This window comes from Myodes glareolus, chromosome 8 (genome assembly GCF_982192425.1).
Source record: "Myodes glareolus chromosome 8, mMyoGla1.1, whole genome shotgun sequence".
NCBI classification, from domain to species: Eukaryota; Metazoa; Chordata; class Mammalia; order Rodentia; family Cricetidae; genus Myodes; species Myodes glareolus.
This window is the reverse complement of record NC_142033.1, coordinates 69,899,896-69,916,141: the sequence shown is the minus strand read 5'-3', so window position 1 is coordinate 69,916,141 and position 16,246 is coordinate 69,899,896. Positions and strand designations below refer to the sequence as shown.

Here is a 16,246-nt window from a genome sequence, read left to right as displayed (position 1 = left end):
CAGGCACTGCATATCTGTCACCAGGGCCAGATACCCTTCCCAGGACCATTCCTTTGCCTGCTATATGGCATGGTGGCAGGCTATCCTTTCATTCCAAGACAGGTATATTCTGATCCTTAGAACTGGTGGTGACCGTGCCCTCATATGGCCCCAAATGGCTTTCCAGAAGTGCTTTTAGGTATGGGGATTATCTGGTGGGCCTGAGGTGGAACTGCCTCTGTTTCCATGAAAGACAGGAACTTGGGGAGGAACTTGACTCAGTCAAGGCTATAGGTACACCAAGGATGTCCACAAACACATATAGGGGGCATTCTAAGGATGGACAGAGACTTCACCAGGCTGTCCTGGAAGATACAGCAATGCCACTTTAACCCAAGCATGCCGGGTGGCAGTGGCACGTGCCTTTAATCCCAGCACTTGGGTGACAGAGGCAAGCAGATCATTATGAATTTGAGGTCAGCCAGCCTTGTCTACAAGAGCTAGTTCCAGGACAGGCTCCAAAGCTACACAGAGAAACCCTGTCTCAAAAAAGCAAAACAAACAAACAAATAAACAAAAAAAAGCACATGGTGACCACCAGCTCTCCCTAGAATCTCAGGAACACATGAATTCAGCTCAGAGTACTAATTTTACACTTCTGGCCTGTGGGAAAACAGATTTCTGTCATTTAAATCCCCAGATCTGCAGTCACTGGCCACCATGGCTACAGAAAACCATGTAGTGTCTCCCCCATAAACACCTGAGCATCTACTATCCTAAAGTAATTGGGGGGGGCAGAGGGCAAGGGCCCAGCATCCTTTAGGATCTCCTTATCCAGCCCACAGGCCTCTGTGTTCCAAGGATCACTCACTGCCACCTCCATTTACTATAACACACACCATTGATGTGAGACTCCTGTGCTGATAGATGGCCATGTATGTGTCAGTTAGGGCAATGCTGAGGTTCATGCCTCCCAGCTCAAGCAAGGCTCTGCCTCACCAGCTGGGGGTTCAGAGTACCCTGAGAGGAAATCTGCTTCTGTCCTGATATTTGTCTGATCGGGTCATGTGACCTCATATCCCATGTCCTCTTACCTTGCTGTCCTTGGTGTAGGCAAGAACCTTGTCCTCCTCCTTCGGGTGGAAGAGGAGGGTCTCTACGAGGAAGGGGACAGGATACTTCTGGAAGGTGGTGCCCTCGTCGGTGCTGAGGAAGAGGCTCTGCTCCCGGTCACCAAGGGACGAGCTCACCAGGATGATCTGAAACACAGCGTGTGAGGCTGAAATCGGGGTCACTGCCAAGAGGGCTGTCCTCCCTTACTGCCCCCACTCTTTCATGGAGACCCCAGCAGGCCCCATGGCAGAGCTGAGGCTTGACCTGGAATCTTGAAGTTCAAGGTGTGAGCCATACGGGAGACAGCTGTGGGTGTGTGGGAAGTGGGTGATGGGAGTGGAGGTATCTGCCTGAAGAGAAGGATGAGTTAGATGGGGTAACCTAGAACTCAAAGGTGGGATGAGGGGCTGACGGGGTGGGAGGGCTACTGCAAGATCACCGCAGCCGACTGAATAGTGTCCCCTGAAAAGATGTCTCTGTACGCTCAGCCCTGGGAGGGCAAGTGTTGAGAACACGTCATGCTCTAAGACCTTCCATGTTGTGTAAACAGTGGGTTTGGGTCTCTTCTTGGCCTGCAGAGAGTCCATTTTACCAGCAGCCTTTGGCCCCATGTTGAGCACAAACACAGAGGTAGATGATTGCACCTCGGTGGGCATGTACACAAGACCACCTGCCCAGCGAAGACCTATTCCTAAAAGCAGACAGGGGGTCACCCTTGAGACTTATCAAAGTAAACTGCCCCCCCCCGAGTAAATGAACATATTAAATCACACCAGGACAAACAGTCCAGGGATTTATCAGACACAGCAGACTGAGGAAAGGGTGAAACACCCTTACCTGGACTCCGGAAAGAAGAGGTCACCTGACACCCTGATGGTGACCTGTCCTCTGACTCACATGAGCATTAGGAGCATGAAGCCGAGAACTCCCAAGTGCCTTGAAGGCGTCGGCTTAATTCGGTTCCCATGATTGATAGGGCCTACTTCCACTGCCGTCCCCCTCCCTGTTCGCCCATATGACCTGACATCTGTTCACCCTCTGGATCTGGTCCTGCCCCCCGTTTCACAGTTTGTGCTGTTCTGCACCTCTTTCCTGAAGTGTGACTGGCACGGAAGCTCAGCTCAGCTCTGAGCCCGTGGCTGACTTGGCGGCACAGCCCCCAGCAAGCTTCATTATCTTGTTCGCACAGTGAGTCCCCTGTCGGCTGTCTGCTTGCCCCCAGCTAGGTCTCACAAACTCCTCGAACTCAGCTGTGGCCTCTTCAGTCCTCTGTCACCGTGCTGTAGCCTACTGTTTCATGGAGGGTTCCTATCGCTGGGTTAAATACCACGATCAAAAGCATCTCGGGGAGGGAAGGGTTTGTTTCCGCTCACAACCCTCCGGGTCGCTCCATCACTGAGGGAAGTCAGGGCAGGAACTCAAACACAAACACGGCAGGGACCCGGAGGCAGAGTTGAAGCAGAGGCCTCGGAGGAAGAAGAGGGCTGCTCACTGGCTGCTCAGCCTGCTTTCTTACAGCACCCAGGATCACCGGCACAGAGTTGGTACCACCCACAGTGAGTTGAGCTGTCCCACACCAACCATTGGTGAAGAAGAGTTCCCACAGGCCAGTCTGGTGTGGGCATTTTCTCAGTTGAGAGTCTTTCTTCTCAACATGACCAAAAAGAAACGAGAACAAAAATATGTGCACATGTGTGCACACATACATCTTCTGTGTGCTATGCGACCGTGATCTGAGAGTTTATATTGGTAATTAAGATTGGCAGCTGGGCGGTTGTGGTGCATGCCTTTAATCCCAGCACTTGGGAGGCAGAGGCAGGTGGGTATCTGTGAGTTCAAGGTCAGCCTAGTCTACAGAGTGAGTTCCAGGACAGGCTCCAAAGCTACAGAGAAACCCTGTCTCTAAAAACAAAAACAAACAAACAAAATAATGGAATATAAAGAGTCAGTTTTTATCTTGACCATCAAGGGAATCGGCACTAGTTGGCAATTATGGCCAATAGATTTGCAGTGGCCTGTGAATTGAATACTAGTCAATACGTTCTATGTGAAGGATACAAACGTCTGCCCATCTTCCTGGCGTAGCAGTCACAATAAGGACTTTACTTGGAAGCATGGTCATTGGTGACAAGTGCAGGACCTCAAGAGAAGGACATCCTAGATTTAGGGTAAGTCCACCAGCAGTGTCCCCATAAGAGGGGACAAGGGCACAGAGATGGGGACATGGGGCTGCTGGACACATGGCGTTAGAAGAGGCAGAGGGCAGTGGTCCCCTGAACCTCCCTGGAGTGGAATCCAGCACACCCTCCCTTGGATGCCCAGCCTTCACCCTGAGAGAACAGTCCGTACTCGGCCCCTGTCACAACACCCTTAGCTGTGGTAGAAGCTCTGCCCAGGGTGACGGGATGGGGGACATCTGTCTTACAGTTCCACAACATGAATTTTGTTCTGCTGGAGGCAGGTGTCCAAGAGGCTGAGTAAAGTGGGCCATTTGGGAGGCTGGCAGTTTGGTCTTATGGGGAATGCCACGTCCCTTTCATGCGCACACCATATCCCTCTGTGCCGCATATGAGGTGACAGGAGATTCACAGGCTGAATGAGCATCAGGTCCTATGTGACTCTGAAACTAGCTAATGAAACTCCATGACTGGAGCAACCTCTGGTTCCACACTGTGTTCTGCCTCATCAAAGCCTCCCAAGAGGAAGTCACCATGGTACCCAGTTTTGTGGTGTCCAGGACCCTCGGGGAACCCTGGTGTGAGCCCTCCCTCCCCGTGCACTGGAAGGCCACCCGCCCACCACCTTTTAAACTTTTTATGCTGCAGAGCCTCCATGGATACCTTCTCCTCTGGGCTTCTTGGGACTCCCCTCTACTTCATGGCGTAGCCAAGAAAAGTAGCTGAGATCCTATTGTCACACTTTGGGTCACAGGAGGGCTTCAGAGTTGAAAGGGGCAATTGGAGAGCTCCTTACAAGCCAGACCTTAGGGTCAGGAGGCCTGGGTAAGCTGGGAAAGTGACCCCACCACACAGCATCCGGGCAAGGGGTGCTGGAGCCATTGGCTCTGTAATCCCTGCGGTGATTGCAATGACATGTTCTGCAGGGCACTATGGTGGGAAAGACCCTCTGCTGGGCCTGGAGCTGGGTTGGGGCTGGCTGGGAATCAGCATAGTTGAGCAACACACAGCTCCAGGAGGGCGCAGGGCAGAGACCAGCCTCTGTCTGGATGCTGCCACGATGGCCTTTCAGAGGTCAAGCTTATCTGGAGGAGACAATGAAGAACCCATGAGGATCAGTGGGCTGCACAGAGCATTTGCTCCGCTCTAAGTGAGCCGATGATAATCCCCTCGTGATTTCTTTCTGAGGAATCTTAACGAGCTCCCTGGGAACATTAATTAGTCTCTTCCAGCATAAAGCCCACTATGTCTGTTCAGGAAGGCATGGGAGAGACTCTCCGTAACAGGGCAAAGAGAAGAGCCTGTGGGTGCAGAGGAGCAAGATAACTCAGGGAAGGGCTGCAGAGAGACATTGAGAACGGATACAGGGTGGGAACAGGGTGATGGATTCTGTGCCCTTTGTTACAGTGGCTGGGTTATAGGAAGCATGTGGCACTCTGCAATGGTAAGTGATGTGGCAGCAAGCAGGAATGAGTGACAGCAGAGACCACCAAAGGCCACAGAGGAAGCCACAGCAGAGGTCAGTTTAAAGTGAAGACTTAGGATCCTAGATTTTACTTAAATAAACTTATTTGTAATGGTCCCAGGTGGAAGATGTGCCCACTGTCACAATGAGGGCACGGAGGTCTGCCAGTTAGTATTATCCAAACACCACACTGGGCTCAGATGCCATTGACTTCCTGGTTCTGTCCCAGGACCTCACATCAGACACCATGTGATTAGCTGGTCAGGTCTTCTTGGATCCCTTTGGGGACATTTTTAGCTTCGCCTGCTTTGATTGCACGGCTGTGGAGAGGCATGCAGATTGGTCCCTGCAGGGGCCCCTCCAGGGAGCAGCGGCTAGTGTGTTTCCCACATTTGCCTGTGATCTCCCAACAAACACCGCCACAACGGTATTGGTTCAAGATCACAGAGGGAGGCACTGTCACCAGGACACGCTGTGGTGCCTGTGCCCTGCTGGCAGGTGGCCTTTGCCAGGCTCCTTTGCTGTGGCTTGCTTGCCTGTTCTCTTTGGAGTGGGACAGTATCTTGCCTCCCCGAGGGTGAAGCAGCTATGAAGTGACTGGAATTTTGCACTAGAACTGGCCGCGCCTCCCCTGCTATTTACTTAATCATTCAGTTATATCGCCGGGGGCTCATGAATATTTATTTTACACTTTGCATTGTAATTCATAAACTGTTTTCCTCAAAGCATCCAGCTGGAGCTCTCAGGAACTTTCAGCTCCTCCCTGTGTCCCTTTGGCACATCCTTTTGTCCTTCCAAAGATAATTCAAACTACGTGTAGATACCCGGACAAGAAGAAAAATGGCAAAAGCCACACAGCCCTGTGTTTGGCTCACAGCCACTTAGCATCCTTTCTCCACCCCAGACTCTGGGTGCACCCCTGGTTTGGCCAATCTTCTTCTCAGAATCCATATGCCCCTCATATGCATCTTTCCCATGATGTATTCTGATGCTGCAACTGCTTGCCACGGGCCTCCTGTTTGGATTGCACGCTCTGAGCAACTCCTGTGTTGTACCTCTGGTACCCACCAGCACAGGTGTGGGTGAGGTTGGCAATTGTTCCATCCCGGGATAGGGGATGTAATGCATGCAAGGGTGAGAGTATAGCTAGCCCCACCTCCACTTGGACTCCCATAGGATCCCATGTTTGTTTTTCTCTTTGGGAGACTATCCTCATGAATATTCAAGTAGCCTAGAGGCCAACACCTAGAAAGTCTCATTCACTTCTTCCTTCTCACTGCTCCCAGCAGCACATATTAGTGAAGGCTCATTCATTCATTCATTCTTCTATGGCTACTGAACTACGATCCAGGGAGCCTTCTCTGAGGAGGTGCACACAGGTGGGTCTTGAAGGGGTAGATTTGACTGGTAGATTTGAGGTGATGGGACAAGGTCCCAAAAGCAGGGTCCCTGGTCCACCTCCCATCCCCATCCCAGGTTCCTGTATCAGTCAACCACCCTAGTTCTGTATTTCTGCAGTGGGCTGACACAATAGGCACCTTGCCTTTCTGGGCATGTGCTGCTCTCTGCACAGATACCCGAGAGGATGGATATGCCCCAACTCTGCCACTGATGACTGAGATGCTGGCCTTGAACTTCTACCATGATTCAAGACCACATATGAACAAGCCAAAACTTCAAAAGTTTTTGAGCGCAAACTCCCAGGTAACGAAGCCCTATCTGCAGGTGGTCACACACCAGTCAACCTATGGGTGGGGGCAGGGCCTTGCCCCAACATCTGCTTATTAAATAGCTTCCTGTCCAACCAAGGCTCTCTCCAGAGACTGCCTCTTCTGGAGACCCTCCCTGGTACAGAGTCAGTGAGGTTCCCTGACCCTCACCCGGACTCGCCTGCACCACTAACCTTGTGACCCCTTGTGCTCTCTCCAGGGAAGCCCCCCCACAGCCTGGCAGAGCTGGGTCCATCTGCGGTAGCCACATCCCAGCCCAGACACCTCAACTGACACCAAGTAGGAGATGTGACTTCATTACTGAGTAAGAGCACTGGACAGGGGCCACCATACCCTTAGGTGGGACCAGGGCTCTTCCTGGGGTGACCCTAGGGTGAGAGGTACCAAGGGCCCAATAATCTCACCAGGGTCTATTTTCAGCCTTTGGGCTAGGAGAGTGAGCCAGGAAAGATGGTGTGGGGGGGGGAGTGCTGACAAGGATGATGGGAATACTGGGGCAAAAAGCAAATCAATTAGTAGCTTGCAGGCAGATTGCACTTCCAAATTGAGAGGCAGACTCTATTTTCAACGGTGTATTTTTACCGCTTTCTATTCTGGGGGAGACATATGGTACCTGAGCTAGGTCCTGGGGGCCATGAGGCTGGGTTTCCTGAAATCAGAGGCAACATGTTCAATCACGCTGTTGAACTGTCTGACATGTTCCTTTGACTGATGGCTGGGCAATTTAAAGCCTGAGCCTCCGGAAGACTAGCAGGGCCCAGCACAGGGGCAGGGGTGTGGGACAGGGACAGGTATATGGGGCACTTATAGTACTCAGCATTCCAGCCAATGAACTGTGATTGCCCTCCCTTCTCAGAGGGGATACTGAGGCCAGAGAGGCTGAGGGCCTGGTGTATGGAGCTCATGGCTAGCTTGGCTGCACCAACTTCCCTGCCTTGATGTTTCCCTGCACCACCCAAGGCCTAGGACATGCTTGCTTCTGTCTGGAAGGCAACTAAAAAGCACCAGGGAGTTTGATACAACAAAAGATTCTTCGAAGGCCCCTACTCCAAGGGCCAGAAATAGCTCCCAGAACTCTACAAATCACCAAAATGTTAGGGATGGATTTCAGATTGCATGAAGGCTCCATGGACCCCTCCCCCACCCCCACCCCGGTCAGTGGGTTTCTTTAAGATCACTGTCAGTGCACACACATGTCTTGAGTCCCTTTTGTGGTGAACCTCTCCTCCGAAATACCTCTATCCTAAGGCCTGCAGAGACAGAGAGACGGCCTCCATGTTCTAGAGCATTGACCATGAGTGACCCCCCCCCCCCGCTCCCCTGCTGCAGCAGGCAGATGGCTTCTATAGAATGTTAGTGTAGCCACGTAGGAAGGGCTCGGTGGGCTCCTGGCAGAAGTGGGGGTAGGTTGGGTGGCACCTGGGCTTGATCTCTGTTTTGGCCATATCAGGAATCCCAGCTGCTTATGGGTCGACATGCCTTCTTCTGGGCTCCAGTTTCAGTCAACCCTCCTTTCTATCTGCTGGGGTCCCTGGGGCACCAGTTTGCACCTCCTGGTCTGATGCATCCCTGTGACCATTTCCCTTAAAGGTTCTTCTTGTGGTTTCTCTGACCACCAGATGCTAGATGTCATCTCCCTGGTCCACTTCCAGCCATGAAACTTTCAGCCTGTCCCTTCCAAAAGGTAGCACTAACACCCAGCCTGCCCCAGTGGCACACATTGGATTGCAGTCACTTGTGTGGGGCTTACAGAAAACCAAGGAAAGTATACGTTGTCTTTGTTTGCCAGAGCCCTGCCTGGCAGCCCCCCAGACCTTCTCTCTCCATTATGTATGTATGTGTGATTGTGTGTATGTGTTGGAGGCAGGGATGCCAGCCCAAGCTCAAGACTTGGTGTCACCTGTCTACTGAACACGGCTCGCCTCGCCACTCGTCAACCTGTTTCTGGCCAGCCAGATGGAGCCAGCTGGGAACTCAGGAAACTTGGTTTTGACGGCTGGAGATGCAGACAGTGGAGACAAACATCGAGGCACCCACCCCCAGATCTGAAATTAGAACCTGCTAGAATCTCATCTGGACCCAAGTGAGTCATGAGAAATAAGAATTCTCCAGCCCAGACCTTTCTCATTCCCCAAGACTTGCAAATAGTGGGGGGGGGGGGGGGAGGCACGGGTACCCACAGGATCTTAGAGTGGCAGAAGTGGTCATCTATTTGGTAACCCCTGAGAGACAGTTTGCCTGAGATATGGCCTTGGGTAAACAAAAGGATGGGGCCTAGGTGGGTTAGCTAAATGAGACTTCAGACAAAGGCAGCATGCCGGAGAGGATGGATGGCTGCTAAAGATGCCTTGTAGTTGGGATTCGGGGGCTTTGGTAGGGACTGAGTGACATGGGCCCCATAGAACTCTCTGACCTGCTGGCATGGGCAGATGTGTATGGCTGTGTCATTCACATTTATGTGGATATGAGACAGGATGATTGGTTTAGGAAGATGACCAGGGGTCAGTCTGAGCCCCCAGGGTTCTTGGGACATGCCCAGTGGAGGGAGAGATCCTCAAGTTGAGCCTGGCAGGAAGCTGGCCTGGAGGCAGGCATCTGGTGACGGCATGCCCACCCATGGGTGGGGAACCAGATGTGGCTTGGCTTACTCCAGGGAAGGTCATTTGGAGTATGCTCTCTTGACTGCTTTGAACTGAGATAGTGTGCCATGGAAAAGAACCGCCTGAGTGCCAGCCCATCCCCCACCGTCATGACATGCTAGACCAAGCAGTCTTCACATGAGAGCTGACAGGCTGAGATCAGGTTGCTGGTCTTCCACAGATTCTCTGGGCTGGCCCAGGGCCTTGGTCATGCTCCCAGTTGAAAAGTTTCTGCACCCTGATAAGCCTCTCCGCCAATGCAGCAATCCAAATCAGACCAAAGCAAACCAAATTAGAAAAGGCCCAAGTTTAACAGGTAAAACGTTCCCGGATAATCCCCCCAGAAGATGGGGAAAAGAGACCGAAAAACCACTTATCTGTATGGGGAGCAGTTTAAATACCTCGTGGGGGTGGTCTTGAGGCATCTCTCGGGGAGGAGTTCTGTTTGGTGGGCTTTCTGAGATGAGGCAGGGATTGGGGAGAAAGAGATGAGGGAAGGAAGGTGAGGTGGAGCTTCTACCAGAACATTCCAGACTCTTTGGGTATATGGATGCTGGGGACTGGGGTAGAGCTCCCACCAGAACACCAGCATCCTTCCCAGGACCAGCACAGGACGAGAGGACAGCTGAGACAATGGACAGCAGTTTCCAGTCTTCTTATACTCAGGTCTGTGACTTTTCCTCCAGCCTGGGGCAATCACTTAACATGTGACCTTCAGCTCAGCCCATGACCTTCACTTCTCTGTTCTACTTATCATTTAGGGAAGCCTTGGGGGCCCAATATTAAACTCATTTCCCATACTTGCTGTAGTTTCTGATTAAAGCCTTATGATGGATAGATCTAGAACTATACTGCCCGTCACATACCAGGATCTGGTCCACTCCCTCCCTCCTTGCTTACTGAACAACGCACACTCCATCTAGAGCATTCTCTGTACAGAGCCCTGTCTTGGGTGCTCATGTCTTTGACTTCTCATCTCTGACCTACAAGGTCCAGGACTTGGCTGCCTCACGAAAAGCTCTCCCAGCAGCGTGAGCTTGCTGTGAGCTAGAGAATTCGTTCCTGCCTCAAGGTGACAAAATGGAAATATCTGCTGGGGCGGGCTGCAGATGACACCTGGTCACAGCATGATTCCCAAGAGATCTGAGCTCCCGTTGTGCAGAATACATCACAACAGGATCAGAGCGCCCTGGGCCCCCGGCTGTGAACTGCTGTGCTGCCTTAGAAATTTACCAGGAGTGCGGCAAGATGAGAGGGCTCAGGGCATGAAAGCACTTGGTGTACAAACCCGATGACCTGAGTTCAATCCCTGGGACCACGGTTGGGGGAAAGAACCTATCAACTTGCCCCGAGACCCCTCTATGTGCACTGTGGCATACATGTGCCCACCACCCCCAGGAAAGAATGAACAAACAAACACATCCACCAGGTACTAGCAGGCTACAGCAAGAGTGGATAGATGGATAGATGGTACTGCCTGCCCATCTCGTAGCCGGGACACACTTGGTTCTCAGCTGGGCACCCCGACTGCCCCTACCTGGCAGAGCAGTGACTTCTCTGTTGCTGTAATAAATACCATGACTAAGGCAACTTTGAGAAGAAAGAGCTTATTTGGGTTCGTGGTTCCTGAGGGTTAGAGTCCATGATGAGAGAGTGAAGGCCTGGCTGCAGGAGCAGGAAGCTGAGGACTCACACCTGAACCACAAGCACAGAGCAGAGAAAATGAACTAGAAGTGTCACGAGTCTTTAAACTCTCAAGGCCCACCTCTAGTGACATACTTCCTTCAACAAGGTCCCACTTCCTAAGTCTTCTTAAACTGTGCCACCAACTGGAGATGAAGTATTCAAGTGCCTGAGACTATGGGGGAGATTTCTCCTTCAAGCCACCAAACCTGGAGAGAGGTTACTGTAGGAGGGCAGCTTGGCAACATTGTTGCCATGATAGGCTAGATAGAGACCAACCAGAAAGTAGGCCTGAGTTTTGATTTACCCTAACATAACACCTGACTCCAGGAAAGACCACAAGCTGAGACCACCCAGGCACCACCAAGGAACCGACCAATCAGCATTCAAGGGGAAAATACCTAATGTTCCAATCATTGTAGATAGGATCACCAGATGTCCCTTAGCCCAGCACACACCCATCCCCTTTCAACAAGACACCCCTAGACAAATGTCAGCCAATCAGTGGTCGTGAACCTTAGAAATTCCTCACCCTAACCTCTACTATGATTAAAAAAAAAAAAAAAAGCCCACCCCAACTGAGCTCGAGACCCTCTGAACTTTGTGTCAGACACACGAAGGGTCCAAACACGAGTTTAAATAAAGGCTCTTTGGCTTTGCATACGGATTCGGACTCCTTGTTGGTCTTTGGGGGACTCTGTAATCTGGGCAGAACAGTTACTTCAGAGCTTATGAAGGAAGAGAGACGGAGAACTGGGCCCACAGGTAGTGATTGACAGGATGCAGGGTGCTGGGGTTGTGGAGGCCCCATACACAGGATTCCTGTTATTTATCTACATCAGGGCTATGTGGAGTGTTGGAATCGCCATGGAGACGAGAGACCACAATCCCCACCCTCAAACTCATCTTTTGGACAGAATGTGTTCACAAACACAAATCGTAGTCTTTCACAGCTGCCTGGGTGGGAGGCGCCCTTGTCTCTCTCTTCCAGGCAGAGGAGCGGGAGCCTGGAAGGGAAAGTGACTTGCCCAGGGCCACACACCCATAAGCTCCCATGTTGATGCATGGGGGGCTCTGCTTGCTGTCTTGCCATCCTGCCTCTGTGTGAACGCTTGCACTGGTGAGTAGCACTCAGGGCTGATTTAGTTGAACAGCCACTCAAACACCATCACAGGACTGATTGCCAGCTAAGGGCTGGTTCAGCTTTAATTACTGGCTTGACAATTGCTGAAATGCCAAGAAACGTCCCTGGGCACCCTTGTAAACTGAGAGGAGAGGCCTGCTTTCCCCTTGGCCAGGGTCTACTGTGAAACCTGGCACCTGATCGATAGTCATCGAAGACGGAAGACGCATTTCAGGAGACATAAAAGCAACTCACCCTCACGTTCTACAACCTTGATTTGTGGGTAATCTTGCCAATAAGATGAAACTTGAGGCAGGGCCGTTGTTGAGAACTCTGCTCTCTGAGGGGCTGGGCATGGAGGCCCTGGAGGGAATGTGGTTTAATTGCATTTGTTTGCCTGTCTGAAGGCATCTCGCCGGCAATGCAAAGAAGCTCATTCGCCTGGGCAGAGTGCAGAGGATGGTGAATTCTCGGGAGTGACTGTGTTTTGCAAGATTGTCTTTTATCAGGACAGTTGTGCTAACTGTGTAAGATTAGATCAGTGGACAATTTGTTCATTCATCTGCCCTAATTGAACAACGGAAGGCGAGGGAACGCATGGCAGCACCGTTAGTATTCTGACTTTGCGGAGCTGACTGCGCCTGGGTAGGGGCGGCATGGAATGGCAGGGTCCCTAAGGCTTTCTAGTCAAACATTCACAACCAGAGGCTAGGATGCCATTGTCACCACTAGTCCAGGGGGCTAAAGTGCTTCCTCAGCTCGACCATTCTGGTCATTGTCCCTGGGGGTGGGTGGTGGTGACCTCAGAGCCACTTGCCCTGCCCTGCACGTTCCCTTAGGAACTGTTGATCGTCTGCTCCGAGATCCCAGTGAGGATAGAGCGGAACGGCCCGCACTGCAGCTCCTTCTTTGGCCCTCACTGCAGCTTCCTGCCCAACTGCTACAATTTCCTGTTTGGTTCTTACCACAGCTCCCTCTTTGGCTCTCACCGTCGCTTTCTCTTTGGCCCTCACAGCGGCAGCTTCCTGAATGGCAGGGAAAGAACCCTACATAGGAAACCCCAGTCTCCAGCCACAGCCGATACCTTGAGTGACATGGCGGCGACACACTGATTATTCAGTGTGGACAACACAGGTGACAAAATAATCAGGCTTGGATTAATGCTTACTGTGTATTGGTCCCAAAGAACCTGGGAACAAATGGCTAACTGAGGTGCCGGCTAACATATCAAATCTGGCTGCCAGTTTCTCTCAGTAGCACAGAAGAATCTATTCCAGCGTCCTGGCTTCTCGCAGGGACTTCTTGCCCCTATCCCTCCCCCAAACCTCTCCAGCCCCTGAGCTTCACTTTCCTCCCCCAACTTCTGATTCCTATAAAACTCATATATTTTGGCCATGTGCTGTCCTGGCTCTGCCCTTGGCTTCTCTCATGACCCTCTACCAGAGGCTCCTGGTCCCCTCTCTTTCTCCTCTCTCTTCTATTCTCTCTCCCTCTTTCTCTCTTCTTATGGCTTGGTCCATTCTGCAGACCATGTTCAGTATGGACTCTTCCAGATGTCTCCGGCTGTGTTCTCCCTCATATCTATGATAACACCTACTCCTCGGCCACACCCAGGATAGTCACATCCTCATTGTCGTTCACTGTGCGCCAGGAGGAGACAGAATGCTTTCTGTGTCTTTTAAATGGTGCTCCACTGAAGAGAGCCAGTCCTTGCAGGCGTTTAGATAGGGACCTCTCTAAGGCCCGTGTGATGGAGGCTTGGCCCCCACCCTGTGTAGAAGTGGTGGAACCTGAGGGAAGGCTCGTGGAGGGGGGTTTGACTTTGAAGGGGACGTGATCCAAGCCCTTGCTCTACATTTTTCTCTCTTTGCTTCCTGGCCACCACGGGGTCAATAAACCACTTTTGCCATAAGCTCCTATGATGGTATATCGAGTCAGAACAGGTTTGCAGCAGCTTATGGCAAAAGTGAGCCACACAAACTTTCCCTTCTTAAAAACCATTAATTTCAAGGATCTCAAGACAGCAATGCCCAGGTCCCGGAGACAGCAGCTCCTATCCCTGCCACAGTGTCTGGCAATGTGGAGCCGGGAAGTAAGCAAGGCAGTCACTCTGACGCCCGCCCGCCTACAGAGATGAGAAAGGACACACACGGGGTGCCCTCCAGCCCTTTGTGGCCAACCTTAACTGAACTAGAGAGTAAGTGCCGCCAAGATTCTTGGCTTCACAGGGCGACTGGCAGACAGACAGGCAATGGCAGACAGGTAGAAGCAAGCAATGTGAACTCAAAGGAGGACTCAGCCCCTTAACAAAGGGGAGTTGGGAGGCCCCATGCTGTCAGGAAGAGTTTTAACAAAACAAAAGAGAGCAGAGGGGTCAGGGGACCCATCTAGCAGCAAGGTGATGAGGAGGCCATGGTGCTGGAAGAAGCCTGGAGCTTGGGAGCTGCAGAAAGGATGGGAGAGGCAGGTCTGAGCCTACTGGGAGGAACTGTGGGGAGGTTCCCGGCTGCAGCTGTGTGACAGGGAAGCACCAAGCTGCATGTGTGGCTTGTGTCTTCTCCATGGCAAAGGCAGGGAGGGAGGCAGAGCGATGGTGCGCAGACAAGGGATACGGACCAATCAGATATGCCAGTACCACACAAAGCTCAAACACGGTGAGGATGGAAGCTCCTGCTGACATTCTGTATGTGTCACTATGTCCAAGCCTCATCATGGGTGTTCTGAGTCAGTGGCAGGGTGGGGCATCTGAGCCTTGTTGTCAGTGGCGGGATGTGTTGTCTTGCAGGCCCGTGGTCTCTGGCAGTGGTGTGGTGTTTCTGAGTCAACTGAATATTAATGGTAGGCTATTGATGTCTCAAGGCATTCGTCAGTAGTGGAATATTGGTGTCTGTATATTGATAACCAGTGGTGGGGTATTAACAACTGGCAATCATGGGATGCTGGTAGCTCTGTTCACTAGTGGTTATAAAACTGAGGGACTGGTAGTCACAGAAAGGCGTGACTTCTAATGTTATCATGTAGTCCTTGAACGTGGCAGTGGTGGCAGCCATGTGTTTTGTCAGTTCCTTCCTGCCTTCTTGTTGGGAAAGAAATGGTGACATTATTCTCAAGAAGAGGGCTCTGGAGGGGATTTTCCCAGACCCCACAGACACTGCAGGAGACTACAGTGACCAAATAGGTGGTGTGTCCTGATAGAAAGGGTGCATGTTGTTCTGTACCCAGAGTCCTCCCAGTGGTGGCCTGGTCATGGCCTCTTCAACAGGCATAAAACAGAGGGCAAAGCTGGGTTCGGATGAGAAGCAGGTAAGGTAAGATGGGTCCAACCTCCTCTAAAACTCAATGACACCTGAAGCTCGGTCCCGGCTGAGTTGCAGAGATGGAGCAGGCTGAGGGCAAGCTGGACCTCATGCTTTATGATGGGAAATCATCACCTGTATCCCTGAGCTTTTCTTGGATGCTCCTGGTGATGGGAGGTCTCCCACCTCTGCCTGGAAGTTTCTCTTCTTACCAGTGCCATCCCAGCAAAGAAAGAGCGGTGCAGGCAGCACACCTGAGCTGACCTCTAGCTATGTCCGTCCATGTGGCCTGGAATCAGTTCAGTGGCCCTCGGGAGCCACAACCCAACCCTTGGAAAGCAAGAAGGCACTGGACAGCCTCTCCTTGTCTCTTCTATCTCCTGAGCTTCAGGCTGGGGTTGGGGAAGGACACAGTGGGAGGTTTACAGCTTGGCAAGGAACATGCCGGTCCTTCCCTAATTAAGGCTACCCTGGTCATCTCTCCCTCTGGAGGACCCAGGGAAGAAGGGCTGGGCTTCAGGGCAGAATGTAATACTCCTTACCAGAACCCCATTAAATTAATCCCAATCATGCTAATTATAACTCACAGGATTGCTGGGACACTGGGGAGATGTGACAGTGTGTGGAACGCAGGTGTAGCGGCCACACTGACACTCTGAAGACAAGGTGACAGGTGTAATTCACCGTCACTAGATGCCCGGTCCCTCCCGAGATGCAGAGCCTCACGATCCCCGTTTTCCAGAGAGGTTAACACTCTTCCCTGAGGGTGCCCAGCTCCATAAGTGTGGCTGAGCAGGTGACAGGTGACAATGTTTCTAGGCCCAAGCCTTGTCACAGCTGCACTGCCTGCTTTTGATCTAGTCTTTTTGCTCCTCTGTAAGATTTTGTTCAGCAAAAGAGCTTTGCAATTCAGGAAAAACATGTTCTACACTTCCGAATTCATCATGACTGCTCTAGTGCACGTGTATACACACACACACACACACACACACACACACACACACACAGAGGGGGGGGGAGCAGAGGGAGGGCAACTACAGG

General features: G+C 51.8%; 1 protein-coding gene across 3 annotated transcripts in view; it reads right to left on the bottom strand.

The window, feature by feature from the left end:
• Sorcs2 (sortilin related VPS10 domain containing receptor 2) overlaps positions 1 to 16,246 on the bottom strand; it is a 378,161-nt gene that overhangs the window by 60,080 nt on the left and 301,835 nt on the right. For all 3 annotated transcript variants that reach the window (XM_087909089.1, XM_087909090.1, XM_087909091.1), the window contains exon 4: positions 1,074 to 1,238. In XM_087909089.1, the coding sequence (XP_087765215.1) occupies positions 1,074 to 1,238 (165 nt within the window). The remainder of the gene's footprint in view (positions 1 to 1,073; positions 1,239 to 16,246) is intronic.